This window comes from Phycodurus eques, chromosome 1, assembly GCF_024500275.1.
Source record: "Phycodurus eques isolate BA_2022a chromosome 1, UOR_Pequ_1.1, whole genome shotgun sequence".
Classification (NCBI taxonomy): Eukaryota; Metazoa; Chordata; class Actinopteri; order Syngnathiformes; family Syngnathidae; genus Phycodurus; species Phycodurus eques.
Genome location: NC_084525.1, coordinates 10466840 through 10489919, shown reverse-complemented (window position 1 = coordinate 10489919; position 23080 = coordinate 10466840). Strand labels below are relative to the sequence as shown.

Below are 23080 nucleotides of genomic sequence, written 5' to 3'. Positions count from 1 at the left end.
ATATGACATTTCGAGGTTACAAACGGCATAATAACAAGGCACGCTAAATTAACACCATATTTTACTGCTTTTCATTGTAATGCTTTATATCAGGTTGGATAGTTGGTTCACATGTCTGCCTCACAGTTCTGAGATTGTGAGATCAAATCTGGCTTGATCTGGCCTTCCTGTGTGGAGTTTGCATGATTTCCCCATGCCTACAGTATGTGGGGTTTCTCTGGGTACTCTGGTTCCCTCCCACATTCCTAAAACATGCATGGAAAGTTAATTGAAGACTAATTCATCTGTAAGTGTGAGTGGTTGTTTATGTGTGTGTGTGTGTGTGTGTGTGTATATATATATATACAAATACATGGAGAGAGGGAGAGCGAGAGAGACAGCGATGGGAGAGTATGCATTTTCAGTTATTTCCAAAAATTAAAAAGTTAAATAAAGTGATATTAGTATATTATTAATATGTTATGGGCTCAGTTATTACATTTGCAAAGATTTATTTTATTATTATTTTTTTTTAACCAGGCCAATAACGTAATAAACACCCAATAACATATTAAGATATGAATTTACTGGCCAGTTAAAACATTATGGGCCCATTACATTTGAAAAAGGGAACATTTATTACGTTATGGGCCGTTATTACCTTATTGGCTGTTATTGTCTTATGGGCTTCTACAGCACTAAAGAGTAATATTACATGTTGTATGATGGTTTTTGTTGTTTATTTAAACCAAGAGTTTGAAATAATTTTTGAATGCAGAATCTTGTGGTTTTTAGGGTGGCACAAGCCTCATTATGTACCTGTTAATGTAGTTAAGCGCTGTCAAAAACACTACCTTTTGTCTAATTTACAATTCCTTGATGCGTCTTATTGAAGTGAGCATAACAGCAGATAGAGATGTTTCAATTGGTCACATTTGAAAGAGAAGCAAGCAGAGTACATATTCTAATAATCAGAGGTTACTTGTTACTAAAATAACTGTCAACAGACACTTTTGGTGGCAGAGCCTTTTAGATGTCTATGGCCCATGGTTGCAAACATCCTGTTTCATTCTCTTCATTCTGAAAATCAAAACAGAAAATGTAGAATTCATGATTTATCACAGTACAAAAATCCTGACAATTGCCAATTACTGACAATCAGTATAACAATTAAAACTCAACTCCAGGGTGATGTAAATTTACAATAAATATGTTGTAATTTTTTTCTGTTTGTTCTTTAATGTATGATTTTTTTGAAAGAAATGTATATGAGAAGAACATTTGCGTTTAGCCACAGGTTTTATTTAGGATTGGATCTGGGCAGAAGAATTGTCAATCAGCTTCTCGAGCCGCCAAGGAAAGAAGTCAACTGATTTCACCAGGAACCCTTGTGAGATGAAAGACACAACGTCTCATACAGTAGAGTTGCTCCTTTAGCCAATCCCAAAGAAAATATTTACAGGGTGTTGATGCGGGACTCCTGGATGGCCACTGATATGGACCATTCAGCCAATCACCAAATACAATTGCAAAATTTGGAGGGGCCCCATCTTGCATGAAAATCAAATCTTCAACATTCTTCCAAGCACTGATAACTGGCCAGCATCGTCAGGTACTTTTAAGCATTAATGGTACTGAGAAGAATGAATGGACCCGCAATCCTGTCCCAAGTCCTCCCACACCACTATGTGAGTTGAATTCTCATACATTACGAAAAAACAAAATAAATGTGAGAAAATATGGATTAAATTATAATATGTAAAATAACAAACAAAAAGGAAAAAATATAATAAGTAAATCATTTAGAAGTATTTTCAAATAAGTAGTACTTTTCAATCACCCTGTTTATAATTAAGAGTAAAGCTTCACACCTGAGTGAAGGGGGATGCACACGCAAGGCAAATCCTGTCTGCAGTAGCTGGGCTGTCCAAAGAAAACGGACCTGTAAGGCCGACCTCTTTGCGTGCTGCTGCAACAGCATCTTTAATGGCAAAGAACACTGTACTCCCCAAGAAGAGTATGGGTTCACCAATACCCTGAAGGAAAAACAGATCAGAAATTAAAGTCCAGACAGCTCAACTAGCAAAGAGATACCTGCTCACCACAACGTCTGACCTTGGATGAGAATATGGCATGGGGATTGTAGGAGTCAGAGAGGAGATAGACGTTGAAACTTAGTGGCATGTCGCACACAGCAGGCAATTTGTACTGAGCTGGACCTCGAGTGTACAGAAGACCGGAGGGAGAAAACTTTAACTCCTCCAGTGTGAACAGACCCAAACCCTGCATGAAGGCGCCTTCAATCTGCACCAGGAAATTTGTGACAAAGGACATAATTGCTACTTTATTTACCATCATTAATTGTATTTCTCTTTTGGAAAAACAACTATAGGCTGCTCTGAATCGCCTTCAGTCTCAAACAGTCTCACCTGGCCAATGTCCACAGATGGGTTCAAACTTTGGCCAATGTCGACCACTATGTTTGTCATCACTGTCTATAAGGACCAGAAAAAAACAACATGAGTGTCTTCTGCACAGCAATAGACTGAGACCCGTCACTGAACGGACCCTGTAGTCTCCGGTGAGGCAGTCCAGCTCCACCTCGCAACAGCAGACACCATACGTGTAGTAAGGATAGGGCTGACCCTCCATCTTGTCCCAGTCCATGTGGGTGTCCGCACCCCTGAAAATGCAGGAGTCAGTATTTCTGCATGCACAGTTCAGTCAACTTAAGACATTTAATTTGACTACATAGGTACCTTGACTTACAAGTTAAATTAATTCCATGACCAAGTTTGTATGTCAAATTACTTACGCCATACCACTCGGTCTTTAAGGGTCAATCCCAATTCTACCGCTTCGCCCTTGTTTCACCCCTTAGCCTTCTGGTTGGGTAGGGCTAAGCTGAAGGGCTACATACCCCTTCAAACCAAGTTTGGTCCAGACCTCACTTGAAAGTGAGGAGTATGACTCCAGCTCCACCCATGCTGACTAAGGAAGAGCTTGCTTACAAGACGACGGAACGAACAATGAAGTAAGTACAGTTGAACCTCGATAAAACGGACCCCGATATAATGGATATCGGATAAAACGGACTGTTGGGACTAAACGAATGTGTCCAAAATAGTTTCCATTTGTCACTTAAAATGCCACTGAGAGTCCGTTAGTTTCAGAATTGGCCACTGTTGTTTACTGGCACTGTGGTGCAATGCAGGCAGAGAATGGGACTGATGTATTTCCAGGTCACAGATATACAATAATATTAGATCTTCCCGTGTCGATGTGTCGACCATGTTGAATGTGGGGCATTGACGTGGCAGCCATGCGACGATGGCTATATCTAGTGTCTATTGTACATTGAGCAGAGAGAGAGAGTGCCATGGATATGGCGTTAACTCTGAAGAGTACAAAGAACCAGACTTTGGAGTCTGGAACATACTATTTTTGGTACAGTAACATTTATTCATTTATTTATTTTTTTTGTCAAAAAAACTAGGAACTAGGAAGCACACAAATTCCTCGCGTCTCATGAAAGTGACTCACCTATGATGAGTACTGTATGTCAACAATGTCACCATGACCAGGCACACCGGTGTGATAAGTTTGGATTAAATGTGAAACTTTCAAAGATTTTCCAGCTTTTTAAAATATTTGCTTAGAATAACTCTGAACTATCTTAGGTCACGAAAAAAACCTACAAAACAATAATTTTGTACTGTACAGTAACACGGGTGCATATGGCCTAAAAATAAGTGCTTCAATGTAACGCACAATCGGCTATATCGGACTATTAGTTTGTTCTATCGAGGTTCAACTGTACAGAAATGTAAGTAGGCATATGATATTCATACTAATGACAATTCTGTATCGGATATTTAATTCTTTATTCCTCAACGTAAATATTTGTAACCCTAACCCTACGTTTTGAGTTGTTGGTAAATGGCTCGTTATAACAAGCATCGCTAGTCCAGTGTCAGACTATGGTGACAAATTCACAGCAAACGGACTTAATGCACTGTATTTTATGAACAATTAGACCACATTATTAGAAAGCTAAGTCACATTCAGAAGCTTCATAGCTACTGTAGTGTCGCTGCTAATGTCGCTTCTGAAAACTGTGACGTTCAGTTTCCAAATCGTTTAGCTGCATAATCACTCATGTAATGCAGTGTTTCATCGTTGTGAAGCTGCTAGCTGTGAATACCCTAATCTAACATTGATTAACTTCATGGAAACGCAAGAGGCTGACCTAATAACCATTTTCCTCTACAGGTACTCCACAAGACAACTGCCTTCTTACAACATCACACAGCACTCCAGAACTACAAGCCCAGTGCCAAAAAGTCAATGGACGCAAAATTTTATTCTAGAGTTCCTTTGATGTTCTTAACGTTATATTGCCATTTCTATTTTTATATTTATGTTTGATATATTTCCTATTTATTATACTGAACATATTTTAAATTTTTCAAATAAAGAAATCCTTGCAATGCCTGAATTTAAATAGTCACACCACCACCATATCATATGTAAATTCTCCAAAATGTGAATAACTGTATGCTCTTGAAATAAATTTGTCTTGTGGCTAAGTGTGTGCTTATATATTTTACGTCAACATTGCAAATTGTGAGATGGCGAACTGATTTTCCTTGTTCCTGTGACATTGACAAAAAAAAGCTGTATTCTATTGGGTTTGAGATGGTTTTTTTTAGCAAATGTTTGATGTGTGTTTTGCGCTGGTTGTTGGTGTTATTTATTGGCAGACATTAGGCCATAAAAGTCAGTTTGTCAAAATCTGTTCCTTCTATGAAAATGTGTTCATATAGTAGTTAAAAACGAAATATACGGTAGAAATGTATACCTTACCATTTGGTAGAAAACAGCTGTGTTATAAGCAATTTCAACATACCAGTCACCTTTAGAAATTGCATATTCCCTTAAACAGCCAGACAAATTGAATTTAAAAAAAAAGCAATTTATAATAGTGACATTCTTTTGATACAAGATCGCATCTTGTAAATGTAAACAATTGTCGCGTCTGCCTACGACACAGCATGTAGGTGGCGAGGGGTGATGACATGCAGTATTGTTGTCCCAATTCCCTGCAAACAGAGAGCTAAAAAGGGAGAGGGGAAAGACAAAGGCGAAGGGCTAAGGTACTATAGGTAATGGCACTCCATTACCAATTATTTTTCAATACACTCGAGCCGTTGCGTATCTGAACCTCACTCATAACTCAAATTATGCTCACAACAAACAAAAATATCAATCAAGCGACGCCTCGTAAATTGAAAAACTCATAAGTTAAGGTAAAAGGCATTATACTTCGTATCCAAACATGTTAATATCTTTGCTCATGCTATATATACCCCTGTCTACCACCATATATGCTGCTATTTGCTATGCCTTCTTTTAGATTTTCTTTAACACTGTGTGGATGTACTCTTGTGTTTCTTTAAGATGTGAAGTCTGATGTGGTATGTTACAGACTCACCTGTGAAATCCAGTAGCAGACAAACTAATCTTCTCCTTAACGGCTGCACTGACCTGCGAAGAGAGTCATTACATACTATTGAAGCTGTTATGTGTGCAACACAGTCTCAGTCACATTTCTCATCTCAGCACACCAAACTCTCCCACGTTCCTTTGGGGTTCTTCTGTCGGATTGGCTCCAGTCGCTGGTAAAGAGTTTGGCAGGCGTTCTAAAGAAAGAAATAACAGAAAATATTTAAGGCTATATTCACACTTGTAGTTAAACGTTAAAAAGATAAACACAGTCTGCACTGTAAAATGTATTGTTGGGAGAATGAAAAAATATATGTGAAAAAAGTGTCCTTTAAGCAAATATTACATCACAGAATACAAAAGAGGAGCCAACTACAGAGCCATTTAGGATAAAAATTAACGCGCTCATATGAAGGCTGAAGAGGACTGAGGTCGGATGGTTTTCAGTGTGCTTAGAACGTTACCAAGACCACTTCCAGGAAGTCTCAGAAAGGTTGATTTGGTCAACACCAGAGGTTGTTTGTTGTGTTCACACCCGACCAACTGAACCATACAAAGGGTGGAAAGGACCTAGAGTTAAATTAGAACCAACCAGTGGTGGAATGGAACAAAAAAATAAATCGGTTCTGGCATTTTTAGCTTAGACCGGCCCCTCATAATTCACGTAGCACAACCAACTAGTAATTTTTGTATGTATTCCCCGAAGGAATGTATTTTATTATTTTTCCAAACAAATGTAATTATTGCGATGAGGTGTATATATGTTATGAAGCTTGTACAGTATATGTAGACTCTCTTCTCTCTCCTCAACTGTTACCTCAACAGGCTGGTTTTACTAGACACAGAGAGGCAGAGGCTATTAAAATAAGGTTGTAAATTGAAATTTAAAAAACTACGTTAAAAATATTTTGAACTAAATAACCTTTGGTTATTTGGTTCAAATAACCTTTGTAGAAAGCAAATACTATAAAAAATAAATTTACTCATGATGTATAGTTCAGCCTCCTTAAGTACTGTATATAACAATGTATCATCAAAATCAACATCCCTAGCTTTCAGAACTCTGGTGTCTATTAGGTTTTTTTTTTTTTGGCAAGCAGAATGGAGGATATGTATCCCTTTTATCCCGGAACAGTTTTATTGTGTCACAGTGGAGTTTTTAAGCTGCCACTTCGGTTTCTTAGTATTAGAATGGTTATTTAGTGAGAATCAGAGTCCACCAGGTGAACAGAGCAAGGTTTCTGGAGGGGAACAAGAAAAGAAGACAAAAAAAGACAAAGTACTAACTGTAAACAAGATGAGAAAAGTAAATCCTTATATATCGAGAACAATGACACATTAGATCTGAGTGTTGTTTGGGGCAGTAGTGCTACACCCTGTGACGGAAGGACAGCACAAGGACAGGAGAGGAAGCATGCAGGACAACAGTCGTCTACAACTGAAGTGTGGTGGGAGTGGCTATGTAAATTATAAATGTCTATAGGACCAGAGTGTGGGTGAGGGGAATTTGCATATTCATGAGTTATTTGCCGCAAGAAGCGAGTTGCCCAACACCCATCGAAAAAGTCCCAGGGGTGTGTGCCTGCGGACACAAGTGAATTGACACCGTTTCGCATGCACGATGACTGACAGAAGTGTCCTCTAATTGCTGTGCCTGGCTGAGGACCCCACCCTATCAATCGAGAGGCGGGATGGGGCCCAGGAGTCCACCTGAGAGCAGCCCAGCGGATGGGACACGTCCCACACCGAGGGACCTAGGGCGGTCCGCCGGTCCCACCGAGGCGCCACGACAACCGGCCACCACTTTTGTTATGTATTATAAATAATAATGTTGAGATATTGGAAGCCCCCTCCTTGAGCCGTCACCTTGTCGTGGTGGAGGGGTTTGTGTGTCCCAGTGATCCTAGGAGCTAAGTTGTCTGGGGCTTTATGCCCCTGGCAGGGTCACCCATGACAAACAGGTCCTAGGTGAGGGACCAGACAAAGCACGGCTCAAAGACCCCTAATGATGATGACAAACAATGGACTTCATTTTCCCTTGCCCGGATGCGGGTCACCGGGGCCCCGCACCGGTGCCAGGCCTGGTGGTGGGGCTCGAAGGCGAGCGCCTGGTGGCCGGGCCTGCACCCATGGGGCCCGGCCGGGCACAGCCCGAAAGGGTAACGTGGGTCCCCCTTCCCATGGGCTCACCACCTGTGGGAGGGGCCATAGGGGTCGGGTGCAGTGTGAGCTGGGCGGTGGTCGAAGGCGGGGACCTTGGCGATCCGATCCCCGGCTACAGAAGCTGGTTCTAGGGACGTGGAATGTCACCTCTCTGACAGGGAAGGAGCCCGAGCTGGTGTGTGAGGTCGAGAAGTTCCGACTAGATATAGTCGGACTCGCCTCCACACACAGCTTGGGCTCTGGTACCAGTCCTCTCGAGAGGGGTTGGACTCTCTTCCACTCTGGAGTTGCCCACGGTGAGAGGCGCAGAGCAGGTGTGGGTATACTTATTGCCCCCCGGCTCGGCGCCTGTACGTTGGGGTTCACCCCGGTGGACGAGAGGGTAGCCTCCCTCCGCCTTCAGGTGGGGGGACAGGTCCTGACTGTTGTTTGTGCCTATGGACCAAACAGCAGTTCAGAGTACCCACCCTTTTTGGAGTCCTTGGAGGGGGTGCTGGAGAGCGCTCCCGCTGGAGACTCCATTGTTCTGTTGGGGGACTACAAAGCTCACGTGGGCAATGACAGTGAGACCTGGAAGGGCGTGATTGGGAGGAACGGCCACCCCGATCAGAACACGAGCGGTCTTCTGTTATTGGACTTCTGTGCTCGTCACGGATTGTCCATAACGAACACCATGTTCAAGCATAAAGGTTGTCCACACGTTCACTTGGCACCAGGACACCCTAGGTCGCAGTTCGATGATCGACTTTGTGGTCGTGTCATCGGACTTGCGGCCGCATGTCTTGGACACTCGGGTGAAGAGAGGGGCGGAGCTGTCAACTGATCACCACCTGGTGGTGAGTTGGCTTCGATGGTGGGGGAAGATGCCGGTCCGACGTGGCAGGCCCAAACGTACTGTGAGGGTCTGCTGGGAACGTCTGGCAGAATCCCCTGTCAGAAGGAGTTTCAACTCCCACCTCCGACAGAACTTTGCTCATGTTCCGGGGGCGGCGGAGGACATCGAGTCCGAGTGGACCATGTTCTGTGCCTCCATTGCTGAGGCGGCCGACCGGAGCTGTGGCCATAAGGTGGTCAGTGCCTGTCGTGGCGGCAATCCCCGAACCCGTTGGTGGACACCAACGGTGAGCGACCAAGCTGAAGAAGGAGTCCTATTGGGCCTTTTTGGCCTGTGGGACTCCTGAGGCAGCTGATGGGTACCGGCTGGACAAGCGGAATGCAGCTCTGGTGGTCGCTGAAGCAAAAACTCGGGTATGGGAGGAGTTCGGTGAGGCCATGGAGAAAGACTTCCGGACGGCTTCATGGAAATTCTGGTCCGACGTCTCAGGAGAGGAAAGCAGTGCACCACCAACACTGTGTATAGTGAGGATGGGGCGCTGCTGACCTCGACTCGGGACTTTGTGAGTCGGTGGGGAGAATACTTCCAAGACCTCCTCAATTCCACCGACACGCCTTCCCATGAGGAAGCAGAATGTGGGTTCTCTGAGGCGGGCTCTCCTACATCTGGGTTTGAGGTTACCGAGGTAGTTAAAAAGCTCCTCGGTGGCAGGGCCCCGGGGGTGGATGAGATTTGCCCGGAGTTTCTAAAGGCTCTGGATGTTGTGGGGCTGTCCTGGTTGACATGCCTCTGCAACATCGCGCGGACATCGGGGACAGTGCCTCTGGATTGGCAGACAGTGCCTCTGGATTGGCAGACTGGATTGGCAGAGGGGGACCGGAGGGTGTGTTCCAACTACAGGGGGATCACACTGCTCAGCCTCCCTGGTAAGATCTATTCAGGGGTGCTGGAGAGGAGGGTCCATCGGGAAGTCGAATCTCAGATTCAGGAGGAGCAGTGTGGTTTTCGTCCTGGCCGTGGAACAGTGGACCAGCTCTACACCCTCGGCAGGGTCCTCGAGGGTGCATGGGAGTTCGCCCAACCAGTCTACATGTGTTTTGTGGACTTGGAGAAGGCGTTCGACCATGTCCCTCGGGGAGTCCTGTGGAGGGTGCTTCGGGAGTATGGGGTACCGAACCCTCTGATATGGGCTGTTCGGTCCCTGTACAACCGGAGTCAGAGTTTGGTCCGCATATCCGGCAGTAAGTCGGACTCGTTCCCGGTGAGGGTTGGACTCCGCCAAGGCTGCCCTATGTCGCCGATTCTGTTAATAACTTTTATGGACAGAATTTCTAGGCGCAGCCGAGGCGAAGAGGGGGTCCGGTTTGGTGGCCTCAGTATTGCATCTCTGCTTTTTGCTGATGATGTGGTTCTGTTGGCTTCATCACGCCGTGAGCTCCAACTCTCACTGGAGCAGTTCGCAGCCGAGTGTGAAGCGGCTGGGATGAGAATCAGCACCTCCAAATCTGAGACCATGGTCTTCAGTCGGAAAAGGGTGGCATGCCCTCTCCAGGTCGGGGATGAGATCCTGCTCCAAGTGGAGGAGTTCAAGTATCTTGGGGTCTTGTTCACAAGTGAGGGAAGAATGGAACGGGAGATCGACAGGCGGATCGGTGCAGCGTCTGCAGTGATGCGGACTTTGTATCGGTCCGTTGTGGTAAAGAAGGAGCTAAGCCGAAAGGCGAAGCTTTCAATTTACCAGTCGATCTTCGTTCCTACCCTCACCTATGGTCATGAGCTGTGGGTCGTGACCGAAAGAACAAGATCCCGGATACAAGCGGCCGAAATGAGTTTCCTCTGCAGGGTGTCCGGGCTCTCCCTTAGAGATAGGGTGAGATGCTCGGTCATCCGGGAAGATCATAGAGTAGAGCTGCTACTCCTCCGCATTGAGAGGAGCCAGATGAGGTGGCTGGGGCATCTGATTCGGATGCCTCCCGGACGCCTCCCTGGTGAGGTGTTCCGGGCACGTCCCACCAGGAGGAGACCCCGGGGACGACCCAGGACACGCTGGAGAGACTACATCCTTCGGCTGGCCTGGGAACGCCTCGGGACCCCCCCGGAATTGCTGGATGAAGTGGCTGGGGAGAGGGAAGTCTGGGCGTCCCTGCTAAAGCTACTGCCCCCGTGACCCGACCCGAATAAGCGGTAGAAAATGGATGGATGGATGGATGGATAGATATTGGAAGCATTCTCTGTTACCAAACCCTGTGCTGGTTCACATCTGCCTTTCAGATGCGGTATTTAGAGATGCACCGCAATTTATCTCAGGTTTGCTAAATAACATTGTGCAAGCTAAATTCATTTCTTTGCATCTAATCCTACCATATTTTGGGGGTTTGAAAGGTCCAAAATTAATTGCGTGGCTATTTTGCCCATCTGGCCAGAGTAGATCAGCTTCCACATCAGCTTGCAGGAGCAATCAAGTTTGTGTCTGTGTCATGAACGGAACAAAGGACAGGACCCAAAATGCACGACTCCAATTCCAATGGACTGTTTCAAAAAGAGAGGTTTAATAAATGGACAGAGGTTGGTACACAGGCAGGCAATCCGAAAAGGCAACAGTATCCAAAAATGTGAGGCAAAAAGGCAAGGTCAATAATCAAAACAGGGTCTAGTCTTACTATGAGTCGGTGACGTGGAAACAAGGAATGCTGGAACGTGACAACAAGGTACAATGAACTGGCGACCAGAAAGAATGAGACACGAGGTTAAATGCAGGACTTTAAATACTTGGGGTCAACCGTCCAGAGCAATGGTGAGTGTGGTCAGGAAGTGAAGAAACGGATCCAAGCAGGTTGAACAGGTGGAGGAAGGTGTGTTATCTGACAGAAGAGCCTCTGCTTGGATGATGATTTGGAGACAAAGTTAGAGAGAGCAGACTTCGATGGTTTGTACATGTCCAGAGGAGAATTAGTGAGTATATTGGTAGAAGGATGATGAAGATGGAGCTGCCAGGCAGGAGAGCTAGAGGAAGACCAAAGAGGTTGATAGATATCGTGAGGGAAGACATGAGGGCAGTTGGTGTTCGAGAGGAGGATGCAGGAGATAGGCTTACATGGAAAAGGATGACGCGCTGTGGCGACCCCTAAAGGGACAAGGGAAGAAGTTATAATTGTAGTTCTTTCACGAAAAGTAACATGCATGGAACCTCGAGTGTAACAGGTGATTATAAAATTGCGGTTCCTACAAATGGTGACCCCATACGTGATCCTGGAAGGGCATTAGATAAAAAGACAGAGGAGTGGACAGGGATTCAATTGGACTGCAACCTCCCCGGTGCACCGACAGATAAAGGGGAGCAGAAACCTGTTTGATTAAATCACAAATTCTGCACATTGGAAATTGTGAAATTTGGGAGACTTGTGGTACAGTTGTTTCATTGTCAATAGTTACTAGGACATTGTGTTGTTATTGTTGTGTTAATTGGAAGTCAGGGTAACGAGGTTCCTGACCGACCAGGATAATGAGATCCTGGGAAAAAGTATGGTAACGAGGTACCTACTTGTCCCGTCGTAGACTGACTTGAAGTCAGACGCGGTTTCAAATTGTAACGTTTCGGTAGACGTTGGGGATTTTGGGACCCCCAAAAACCGATTTAGAATAAGATGAGTGTGCCACCAAAACCCTGGGGTGTGAATTGGACAGTCGAGTGTCGAGGTAATGAATGCGATATGTATCGGAATGATTACCAGAAGTCATTGGAGGATTTGTGGATTGAAATAGAAGGTCAGTTGTTAGCTGACAGAAAAAGAAACAAGCAGGATTTAGAAGTGTGTGGGCAAAGTGGAAAAAGAAAAAGGAATGTACGTTGTTTCACGTAGCAGATGAGTTTCAGAGTTACAAAGTCCACCCGCACTCAGATTGATCTAGCTTTTACTAATAGGCCAGAAAGGATCTTGAAGCCATACAATATGCTCACACGGTCACAAGAAAATTAAATAAAAAGCGCTTCAAACCCTTGGCCACCACTGAATCTTATAGGATACCAAAACATGAACAACAAAATTTCAAAGATTCTATCCAAGAGGTAAACTGGGATGAATTACTTGCTGGCAAAAATTTAGATGAGGATTGTTCTAAATTTGCCAACAAAATACAAAAAAATATTATACAATTTACACGGATAATTAAACTAAAAGCTAGAAAGAATCCCCTTCCTTGGTTAAACAAATTTATTCTGAAACTGATGAAAGAACGAGATCATTCCTTGAAGTTGTCGGTCAAATCAGGACACAATAGACACCAATTTATTTCACTGAGAAATAGGGTAGTGAAAGAAATGAGAAAATCTAAAGCTGACTTTTTCATTACTGATTTGAATAGCGCAAAGGGAAATTCTAAAATAACCTGGAATTATATAAAAAAAACTATTGGGTGATACACAAAATAACAAAACAAAACTAATGCAAATTCAATTAAATGGAAACATCCTGACGGAACCTCAAGTGATGGCTGATGCTTCTAACAACTACTTCATTGAATCTGTGTCAGAAATCTCTGCTAAATTTGCAGTAAAACAAAGGAAGGAATACCCTGCATTGTCTGCAACGCAGTTCTTTACTATTACAAATATTACTGAGACCAAAGTTATCGATTTAATTCATTCACTCAAACCATCTAAGGCAAAGGATGTTTTTGGAATGGACAGGAACATGCTCAAAGATCTAGGTTCAACTCTTGCTACTCCTATTGCCTCAATCATTAATCTTTCAATTTCATCTGGTCACTTTTCAAAGGCCTGGAAATCTGCTATTGTTACCCCTGTCTCTAAATCCTATAAGCATTCTTCCGGCCAATTCCAAAATTGCTGAAAAATGGGTGTCAGAGCAGACGGCACGGTGACCGACTGGTTAGAGCGTCAGCCTCACAGTTCTGAGGACTGAGGAGGTTCAATCCCCGGTCCCGCCTGTTTGGAGTTTGCATGTTCTCCCCATGCCTGCGTGGGTTTTCTCCGGGCACTCCAGTTTCCTCCCACATCCCAAAAACATGCATTGATCGGAGACTCTAAAAATTGCACGTAGGTGTGACTGTGAGTGCGAATGGTTGTTTGTTTGTATGTGCCCTGCGATTGGCTGGCAACCAGTTCAGGGTGTACCCTGCCTCCTGCCCGATGACAGCTGGGATAGGCTCCAGCACCCCCGCAACCCTAGTGAGGAGACACGGCTCAGAAAATGGATGGATGGATGGGTGTCAGAGCAGATTGTCCATTACTTATACAGCAGCTCCCCCTCTCTCCACGCCATGCCTCTTCATTGAGAAAATAAAATCTTCTCTCGACAAGGGTGGAATTGTAGGGGCGGTGTTCTTGGACCTAAGGAAGGCTTGCGATACAGTAAATCACTCTGTTCTTCTTACCAAGCTCTCAAAATTTAACTTCTCTCGCAAAGCTGTGAGCTGATCGAACACAATCTGTATCAGTTAACAACCGCAGATCTGAGTCTCTTAGGCTAACCTCTGGAGTCCCTCAGGGATCAATATTAGGCCCCTGCTTATTTAGTCTTTATATCAACGATTTTCACACTGTTTGTTCTGAAGCGGAGTGCGTAATGTATTCAGACGACATGGTTTTCTTTGTTCATGGTCGCTCCAAAGATACTGTTGCTGCTAAACTCACTAATACAATGTCCTGTGTCACAACTTGGTTGCAGGAGTGCTGTCTACAGCTAAACGTTTCTAAAACTGTAGGCATGTATTTCACTAAAACAAATAGAGTATCACCTGACCCCGACATACTTGTGAATGGAGAAAAAATGCAAATTATAAGCCAATACAAATATCTTGGGTTAATAATAGATTCACAGCTTTCCTTTAAAGCCCATATTGACAAATTGTGTAAAAACATCAAATTAAACCTCACAAATTTTCATGCAATTCGAAATGCAATGTCAACTGAAGCCGCAAAAATGTACTTGCATTCAATGATTCTTAGTCACTTCAACTATTGCATAACCAGTTGGTCCCAGGCTGGTCAGAATGCAAAAAAAACATTGGAAGTTTTGTACAAACAATAATTAAAGTGATGGATAAAAAACCAAGGCACTATCATCACTGTGCAATTTTTAAAAAATACAGTCTTTTAAACTGGGACAGTCTTCACATATTTGCAGATTTAAATTTGATTTATAAAGTATTGCATGATTTGGCTCCAGCTCCTCTGGCTGAGTTCAACAGCCGAAGAAACAGCTCTGAGCGTGTCACTCGAGGCTCTGTCAGAGGTGACTGTATCATTCCTCTGCGCAGGAGCACTTTCAGTAAGTCAGCCTGGTCAGTGAGGAGCGCTGGTGAGTGGAACTCAGTACCTGAGGTGGTTAAACTGCTTAAAACATACAAGGCCTTCACCAAAAACTGAAAATGTGGCTTGTTAACACCTATAGCTCCCAACACTAAAAGACAAGTATGTTATGATGTTTTCATGTTATGATCAAATGATTTGTGGTTTTTTTCTCTCTTAATAGTATAGTAAATCTTTGATTATGTATCCTGTATTATATTGTCTTGTAGATGTATTTTACTGCTTTTTTACATCATGGCTAGGGACTACAGATGAAAACTAGCCTTCTGGCTAATTCTGGCTTTTTTAACCATGTGTACGTCATGTGTTTTATGAAATTGCATTGTCCCCTTTCAAATCAACTGATTAACATTAACATTAACATTAACGGAAGGAAAAAAGAGAGGTTATTCTGAAAGGAAAAAAGATGAAGGAAAAGTTGGACGCTGCAGGGTGGATGGAGAAAAGAGATTTGAATTAAAAAATAGAAGAGAATGAAAAATTGAGGAGAAAAATTTATGAGATTTGTCTGGTGTCCACTGCCATGGCATTTGTTCGGCGGGGGGAAAAAAAAGAAAAAAAAAGAGCGACAAACTTCTCCACTAAATCCAATTACGGACCTTCCAAAAAGCGGCCCCCCAGTGACTTCCCTTTGTCCGGCTTTGCCGGTCGGGGGAGCTGCTCAAATGGCAGCCCAATTGGAGAGGGGAAATAACGAGCCCACATTCAAAAAGGTGGGTTAATATACCAAAAATTGTCTTTAAAAGATTTTGAGTTTTTACAGAAACGGCTGCCCGGACTGGCTGGTGGCGGTGAAATGTGGAACCAGGCGCTGAAAAAAGTTGACGGACAGCATGAGCCTGACGTGTGCTGACGTAGTGAGATTGATTCGCGCCTGTTGCATTTCGGTTCATTAATCAGATAATATTTTGACACGGTCTGGTCTGAATAATGTCAAGCCTGAAATTATATTTGCCCCTTTTGCTCCTCCAGTGTTCGCGGTCATCCGTGACATGTTCCCACCCTCCGGGGACGAGGCACCCGGACTTCAAACCTATCATGGATGCCAGTTCTCACAAGTATTTGGACATCGTAAGACAAGGTCACATCCCTCCTGTTTAAGGGAGGCAAATATTATTTATAGAATTGCTTTGTTTGACACATTGCCAGCTGAAGTTAGGACTGAACTTATTAAAGAACCTGATCTCATGGAAGGGGGAGATAGCTACTTTAATCGTCACGTGTCTCACCATTTGAAACGTTTTGTCGACAGACAACACAAATCATCAGAGAAGGTAAAAGACATGCAGGAACAACGTTTGAAGTTACAATTGGCCCAGGCCCGTAAAGTGGCCACTGAAAAAAAAAATGGAAGCAGAAAAGCAGATGTGGATGTCGTAGGGGTCGTGACACGGGATACACCAACGGGGGCAGGGGAAGCGCTCGCCGACCTCCACCGGACCAAGCATGCTTCAACTGAGGTCAATATGGACACTGGTATCAATCAATGTAGTGCTCCCCCAGTGATGTAACAGAGACCTCCAGTGGGACCCGGAGATGCCCCACCTCAAAGAGGAGCCTGGCACGCTGGCAACAGCATCCGCAGCAGGCTCCACAGTCATCTAGCCAGTATTACTGCGATGAGGAGTTTTGATTCTGATTCTGATTCTGATGAGGACTGGTCCGAATACCCAATTAGCCCTGAGCCAGGGGACGGAGGATAGGCAGAGCCTCTTATCCCCGTAAGGGAAGACGACCACCTTAATGAGCTTTGCAGGAGAGCCCATGAGTCTGCCGATTTTGATTGCTGGACAGACACCTTAACATCAGTTTGTCCTGATGAAAGGGGGGGGCTCCAGTGAATATGATGGGCAGAGATCTGCTTATCAAAACCAGGGCTACCATCCTTTGCAGCCCGGACGGACTGACGATACGGTTCCCAGATGGGACCGTGATGAACTGAGAGTGGAAAATTGTCCGCCGGATGGAACATGGTGCAACATGAACTTCAGGAAGCGACCGCTGACATATATTGGGCCCGACCTAAACCATAAACAAAGGCGGGAGGCGGCGTCTACTCGGCCTTCCTGCGGTGGAAGCCCTGAATTTACTCTCTTGCCTCCTACAGCCCTCCGATCGATCCCCTCCATCTCACACTACTGTGATAAAAATGACGAATTTGTTTACAGAGAAGCCTTTGAGTCAATACAGGATGAAAACTGGATGCTCAATAGTACAGGTATTTACATAGGGAAGCAAGGTGTGGCAGCTGCCTCCACCTTGACGCCACAACAGGGGGAGTGGTTTATGATGAGTTTGACATCTTTTACACACATTTCAGTTTCACTTGCACTAGGTCATGAAGCCTGAGAACTGGGACCCATGGCAAGGAAATCCAATTTGGCAAATGATTGGCAACAAGGTCAAATACCCAATGTGTTGTACTCTCCTAGTACTGAATGTTTTTGTATTCAGGGTGCCACGGTGGACGGGGAATATTGGAACATGTGACTTTGGCGCAATTCCATGGCAGAGAGCTCTCGGACCATGAGGACGCCGCACAGCTGTTGAATTTGCTGCCGGACTTACTGTGGTCCGAGGGGCCTGCAGATGGGGGTCTATGTGCATCCGTGACTTTGGTAACATTTGAGGTAGACCCGACTGCTTTTGTTATCGTGCCATAGTATCCCTGTAAACAAGAGGCCGCTGAACACATTGCGGAGACCCAAATTCTGAATTCCAAATGCTTTGGTCCACAAATTATTTTATGAAACCTTCCGCTCAAGCTGCATAACTGCTGGTCATGTGCAGGGCACTGGAGTTATCTGAAGGTCAGAGTGTTACTATTTATTAATGGTGGGGCTGATGCTGCGGCTAAATAAAAAAAAGTAGCAGGCTATCAAATGGATGAGGAAGAAAATTATTATTAAACAGGATCAGTTAATTGACTTTCTCCCTGCGGTAACAGTTGATGGAGTGCGTGGCGCCAAAGGAAGACAAACGTGAGTGGCAAAAGAAAGATGCTGAGTATAACGACAAGGAGAAGGGTTTGGCCCAAGGAGAGGCCCGAGGAGACTGGTCTTAACGACAGGAAAGTCCATGTGGTTAGTGGTTGAGGAAGCACACGCCCCAACACATGAGAGTTATGTGTCAATGCTGTACAAGTTGCGCTTTTGGTGGCACCCTCATCTTCTGCGTAACGTAAAAGATTTTTGTGTTTTTTGTGATATATGTCAAGATTTCAGTATTGGCCCTACAACAAAGAGGGAACTGCAACACACTGAGATGGGCCGATGCCCGAATGATGTGGTGGTAATGGACTGAACCGACAATGATGGTCCCAGTCCAAGGCATAAGGTACTTATTAATGATTGTCGACACATTTTCTGGATGGCCCAAAGCCTATCCTTGTGCGAATGCGGTCTGTCATCAAAGCACTGGTTAACCATTATATCCCGACACATGAGTTTCCACGAGTAATCAGATCGGACATGTTGTGTCACAGAAACGTCCTGTGCAGGCCTCTATTATAGGAAAAAAAACGTGGACTAAGTGTGAATGGTATAAATATTCTGTGTGATACGTTTTATAAATTGTGTACACAATATAAGGTAAACCCTAGAACTATGATGAATATAATTATATGAATATATATGTAAATATTTGTAAAGTGCTTTAAAGGGTACCCGTTATATTTATATCATAAATAAATAAGGTATGGCGGCATGGTGAATGACTGGTTAGAGCGTCTGCCTCACAGTTCTGCGGTCCGGGGTTCAATCCCCGGCCCCACCTGTGTGGAGTTTGCATGTTCTCCCCGTGCCTGCGTGGGTTTTCTCCGGGCACTCCGGTTTCCTCCCACATCTCCAAAACATGCATGGTAGGTTAATTGAAGACTCTAAATTGCCCGTAGGTGTGAATGTGAGTGCAAATGTTTGTTTGTTTGTATGTGCCCTGCGATTGGCTGGCAATCAGTTCAGGGTGTACCCCACCTCCTGCCCGATGGCAGCTGGGATAGGCTCCAGCACGCCCACGACCCTAGTGATGAGAAGCGGCTCAGAAAATGGATGGATGGATGGATGAATAAGGTATACATATTGTGTGTATACATAGGCATGCACACAATATTCTGGGAAATTAATTAAATAATAGATAAATTAATTAAATAATAGATAAATTAACGCGTGTGCCCGGCGGATGTGTTATGGCGCCTTTAAAACCTGATTGAAGAGGGCCGCTGTAAGTCGAGGCATGCGGAGTTTGAATACATGGCGTGCAAGTTGCTATGTGAGATGGTGAAAGGGATTTGATATGTATGTAGTTGTATGTTCTCCCCGTGCCTGCGTGAGTTTTCTCCGGGCACTCCGGTTTCCTCCCACATCCCAAAAACATGCATGGTAATTGACAACTCTAAATTGCCCGTAGGTGTGAATGTGTGTGTGAATGGTTGTTTGTTTGTATGTGCCCAGCGATTGGCTGGCAACCAGTTCAGGGTGTACCCCGCCTCCTGCCCGATGATAGCTGGGATAGGCTCCAGCACGCCCGCGACCCTTCGTGAGGAGAAGCGGCTCAGAAAATGGATGGATGGATGCTTAGAGAGCACTTGAAATGATAGAGGATAGTGATAAGCACATTAACGCATACGATGGCTTTAGTCTTGTTTGTGGCACCTCATCCACATGCAACATCAGCACTGGGGCGCCCCAAGGTAGAGTCCTCTCTCCCCTGCTCTTCTCTCTCTACACAAACAACTGCACCTCAGTGCACCCGACTGTCAAACTCCTGAAGTTTGCTGATGACACCACTGTCATCGGCCTCATCAAGGACGGTGACGAGTCTGCATATCGACAGGAAGTGGAGCGGCTGGAGCTGTGGTGCGGCCGACACAACCTGGACCTGAACACGCTCAAGACTGTAGAGATGATCATGGACTTCAGGAGGCATCCTTCACCACAGCTGCCTCTCACGTTGTCCAGCTGCCTTGTGTCAACCGTCGAGACCTTCAAGTTCCTGGGCATTACAGTCTCTCAGGACCTGAAGTGGGCAACCAACATCAACTCCATCCTCAAAAAGGCCCAGCAGACGATGTACTTCCTGCGGCTTCTGAGAAAGCACGGCCTGCCACCGGAGCTGCTGAGACAGTTCTACACAGCGGTCATCGAATCATTCCTGTGTTCTTCCATCAAAGTCTGGTTTGGTGCTGCTACAAAAAAGGACAAACTCCGACTGCAACGGACAATCAAAACTGCTGAAAGAATTGTCTGTACCCCCCTACCCACCCTTGAGGACTTGCACGCTGCCAGAACTAAGACAAGAGCGTGCAAAATCCTCTCGGACCCTCCGCATCCTGGTCACCAGCTCTTCCAGCTCCTTCCCTCAGGTAGGCGCTACCGATCAATGCAAACTAGAACTAGCAGACATTCCAACAGTTTCTTCCCTCTTGCAATCAACTTCTTAAACACCTAACCTACAATTCCATTACAACATGCTGGCAATTTTTTGTCTTGAGTTCATTGTCACATTTCTGTGGGGCCAATTATATATTACTCGTGCACTCACTGTAGTTGTCTCGCCACACTGCACTATTTGCATATCTGTTGTTGACCAATACTGGCCACTCATGCCAGAGTAGCATCTGCTCCATTTGCACACTGATTGAGGAGTATTTGCAACATTTGCACAATCAACATTGTCCCAGATTATCACACTACTCGTCACTTTAAACCGCATACACTCCTTAAAGTCTCGGTGCCCTTTGCACAATAGTCATTGCATCGGACTATTGCAATATTAGTCATTCGAACTGCTCGAAGTGCTAGAAGACTCTGCATCGTTTTGCACAATTGTCAAAAAAATAAAAAAAATAAAAATGTACCGGTATTACCAGATAACTAGCAACCCTTTACTGCTCAGTGACTGTTTTTATTGTCAATGTCTTTATGTCTCAAAAGTGTTCTCTGTCAATTGACTGTTTATTGTCGTACTAGAGTGGCTCCAACTACCGGAGACAAATTTCTTGTGTGTTTTTTGGACATACTTGGCAAATAAAGATGATTCTGATTCTGATTCTGAGAAGAGGAGCTTTGACATAGGTTGCAAAGTAATGAAAGATGTGTTAACTTGTGTGTCAGAGGGAGTCATTTTTTTGTTTTTTCTACGGAGTGGATCACAAGTAAGCGGCTGGAAGACTGTAATTGGGAATATAAAGAGAGTCTGTAATTTTTGTAAGTAGATATATATAGAAGTTCCTGTTTGTGGCAAACCGGATTAAGAAAATTACGCGAGGGACACCAGTCAACGAAAGACATTCTTACAATATTGAGTTGATACAGTATAGCTGTCATGGGTGTGTGTGCCGGTTTTTGTCTTCCCCCTGTTTCACACACACCTGCCCCTCTGAGCATCTTCACCACCTGTGCCTCGTTCACCCTAATTACCCCTTGTATTTAACCTCGTGTCTCATTCCCTCTCGTCGCCAGTTCGTTGTACCTTGTCGTCGCGTTCCAGCATTCCTTGTTTCCACATCACAGACTCACAGTAAGTCTTGACCCTGTTCCGATTATCGACCTCGCCTCTTTGCCTCATGTTTTTGGATACTGTTGCCTTTCTTGGATTGCCTGCCTGTGTACCGACCTATGGCCGTATATTAAACCTCTCTTTTTGGAAACTGTCCATTTGTTTTGGAGTCGTGCATTTTTGGGTCCTATCCTCTGTTCCGTTCATGACAGAACGAACTGGCCATAACATGGACCCAGCAGACTCAGACCCAGTGTGCAAAGTCAACGCCTCTCGAAGCAGGATGAGCAGCTTGCTGCCCTCCACCTTCATCTAGAGGGACTGTCAAGGCATCAGGACAATATGATGAGACAGGTGGCCTCGCAGTTTGAACTTCTTATGAAAATTATTCAAGAAAAGGAACCAGTTGGCACCACACCCGATACCGCCACGGTACCAACATTTCCATGTGAAGCAGTCACCATGCAGCCACCTGCCACCTCCGCTGCTGTCTGCCCACAGCTCTCTCCACCGGAGAGGTTCTCTGGAGATTCTGGGAACATTAAGCCGTTCATCACGCAGTGCGAACTCCACTTTGAGCTGCAGGCAGCTGCCTTCCCCACCGAGCAGGCAAAAATCACTTTTGTCATTTCCCACCTGACTGGTGGGAAATGACTCTCTGCTGAATGGTGCCGCAATTCCGCCGCGTGTCATTCATGGGCTTTTTTCGTAAAAACGATGGAGCAAATTTTTAAATTTTCCACACCAGATCATGAGACAGCTCGCTCCCTTGTCACCTTACAACAAGGCAAGCGCAGGGTGTCAGATTACGCGATTGAGTTTCGCATACTAGCAGCTGAGAGTCATTGGAATAATCGGCGCTACTCGATGCCTTTTTTGTCAAGGACTATCCCCCGCTGTCAAGGATTATTTAGTCCTGCTACACCTCCCGACCGACTTGGACACTCATCGCTCTTGCCGTAAAAATCGACGAGGCTTTTGGATCGCGAGCTGGATGGAGATCGGCGGAGGGCTGTGTCACCGCGCACTTGGAGGACGAGCCTCAGTGACCAGCCAAACCAAGGCAGATCCCCTGTTTCCGGTCTCAACCCACTGACTAGCGTCCCCACGGATGAACCCATGCAACTGGGCAGGTTCCGTCTCTCCCCTGAGGAACGTCAACGCCGGCTGAGGGAAGGGCGGTGCTTCTACTGCGGTCAGTTGGGTCATTCCGTGAGCAACTGTCACGTCAAAGTTGCCGTTGCCGGTAGCAAGGGCACGGGAGAGGTGAGTCTGAATTTCATTAAGACCCTACACGGGTTCTTCCTACAGTGACACTATGCTCTCCTGATCAAGAAATTCATACACCTGTATTAATTGACTCTGGTTCTGACGCTAACTTACTTAACTCCCTCCTCGTTAAACGTATGCACCTTAGAACCTTTCAAATAAAACTCCACCGCAACACCTATGCTGCAGACGGCGGTTTTATGGGCAAGATCACTCACCACACTCACATTGACATTTCCTGATTCTCACTCGGAACGCATTAGTTTTCATGTTTTTGATGCCATAAATCATGACCTTATCTTAGGGAACCCATGGTTGAAATTACATAACCCCCACATTGACTGGTCCTCTGGGCAGGTTATGTCATGGGGCAGCAATTGCGCCCGGAACTGTTTCAAGCCGCCATGTGATGTTCAGGGCTATGTTTCTAAGGACAATCCACAGACCCCATCTGATCCTGATTTAGCTCAAGTGCCCACCTGTTACCAGGATATTAAAGACGT

General features: G+C 45.1%; 1 protein-coding gene across 2 annotated transcripts in view; it reads right to left on the bottom strand.

The window, feature by feature from the left end:
- Window positions 1-23080, bottom strand: part of aox6 (aldehyde oxidase 6) — a 48753-nt gene that overhangs the window by 128 nt on the left and 25545 nt on the right. For both annotated transcript variants that reach the window (XM_061676646.1, XM_061676655.1), the window contains 7 exons: window positions 5607-5681; window positions 5474-5526; window positions 2548-2662; window positions 2409-2474; window positions 2095-2283; window positions 1851-2015; window positions 1-1059 (listed from right to left, as the gene is read on the bottom strand). The exon at window positions 1-1059 is cut by the window's left edge and continues 128 nt beyond it. In XM_061676646.1, the coding sequence (XP_061532630.1) occupies window positions 1009-1059; window positions 1851-2015; window positions 2095-2283; window positions 2409-2474; window positions 2548-2662; window positions 5474-5526; window positions 5607-5681 (714 nt within the window). In that variant the 3' untranslated portion in view covers window positions 1-1008. The remainder of the gene's footprint in view (window positions 1060-1850; window positions 2016-2094; window positions 2284-2408; window positions 2475-2547; window positions 2663-5473; window positions 5527-5606; window positions 5682-23080) is intronic.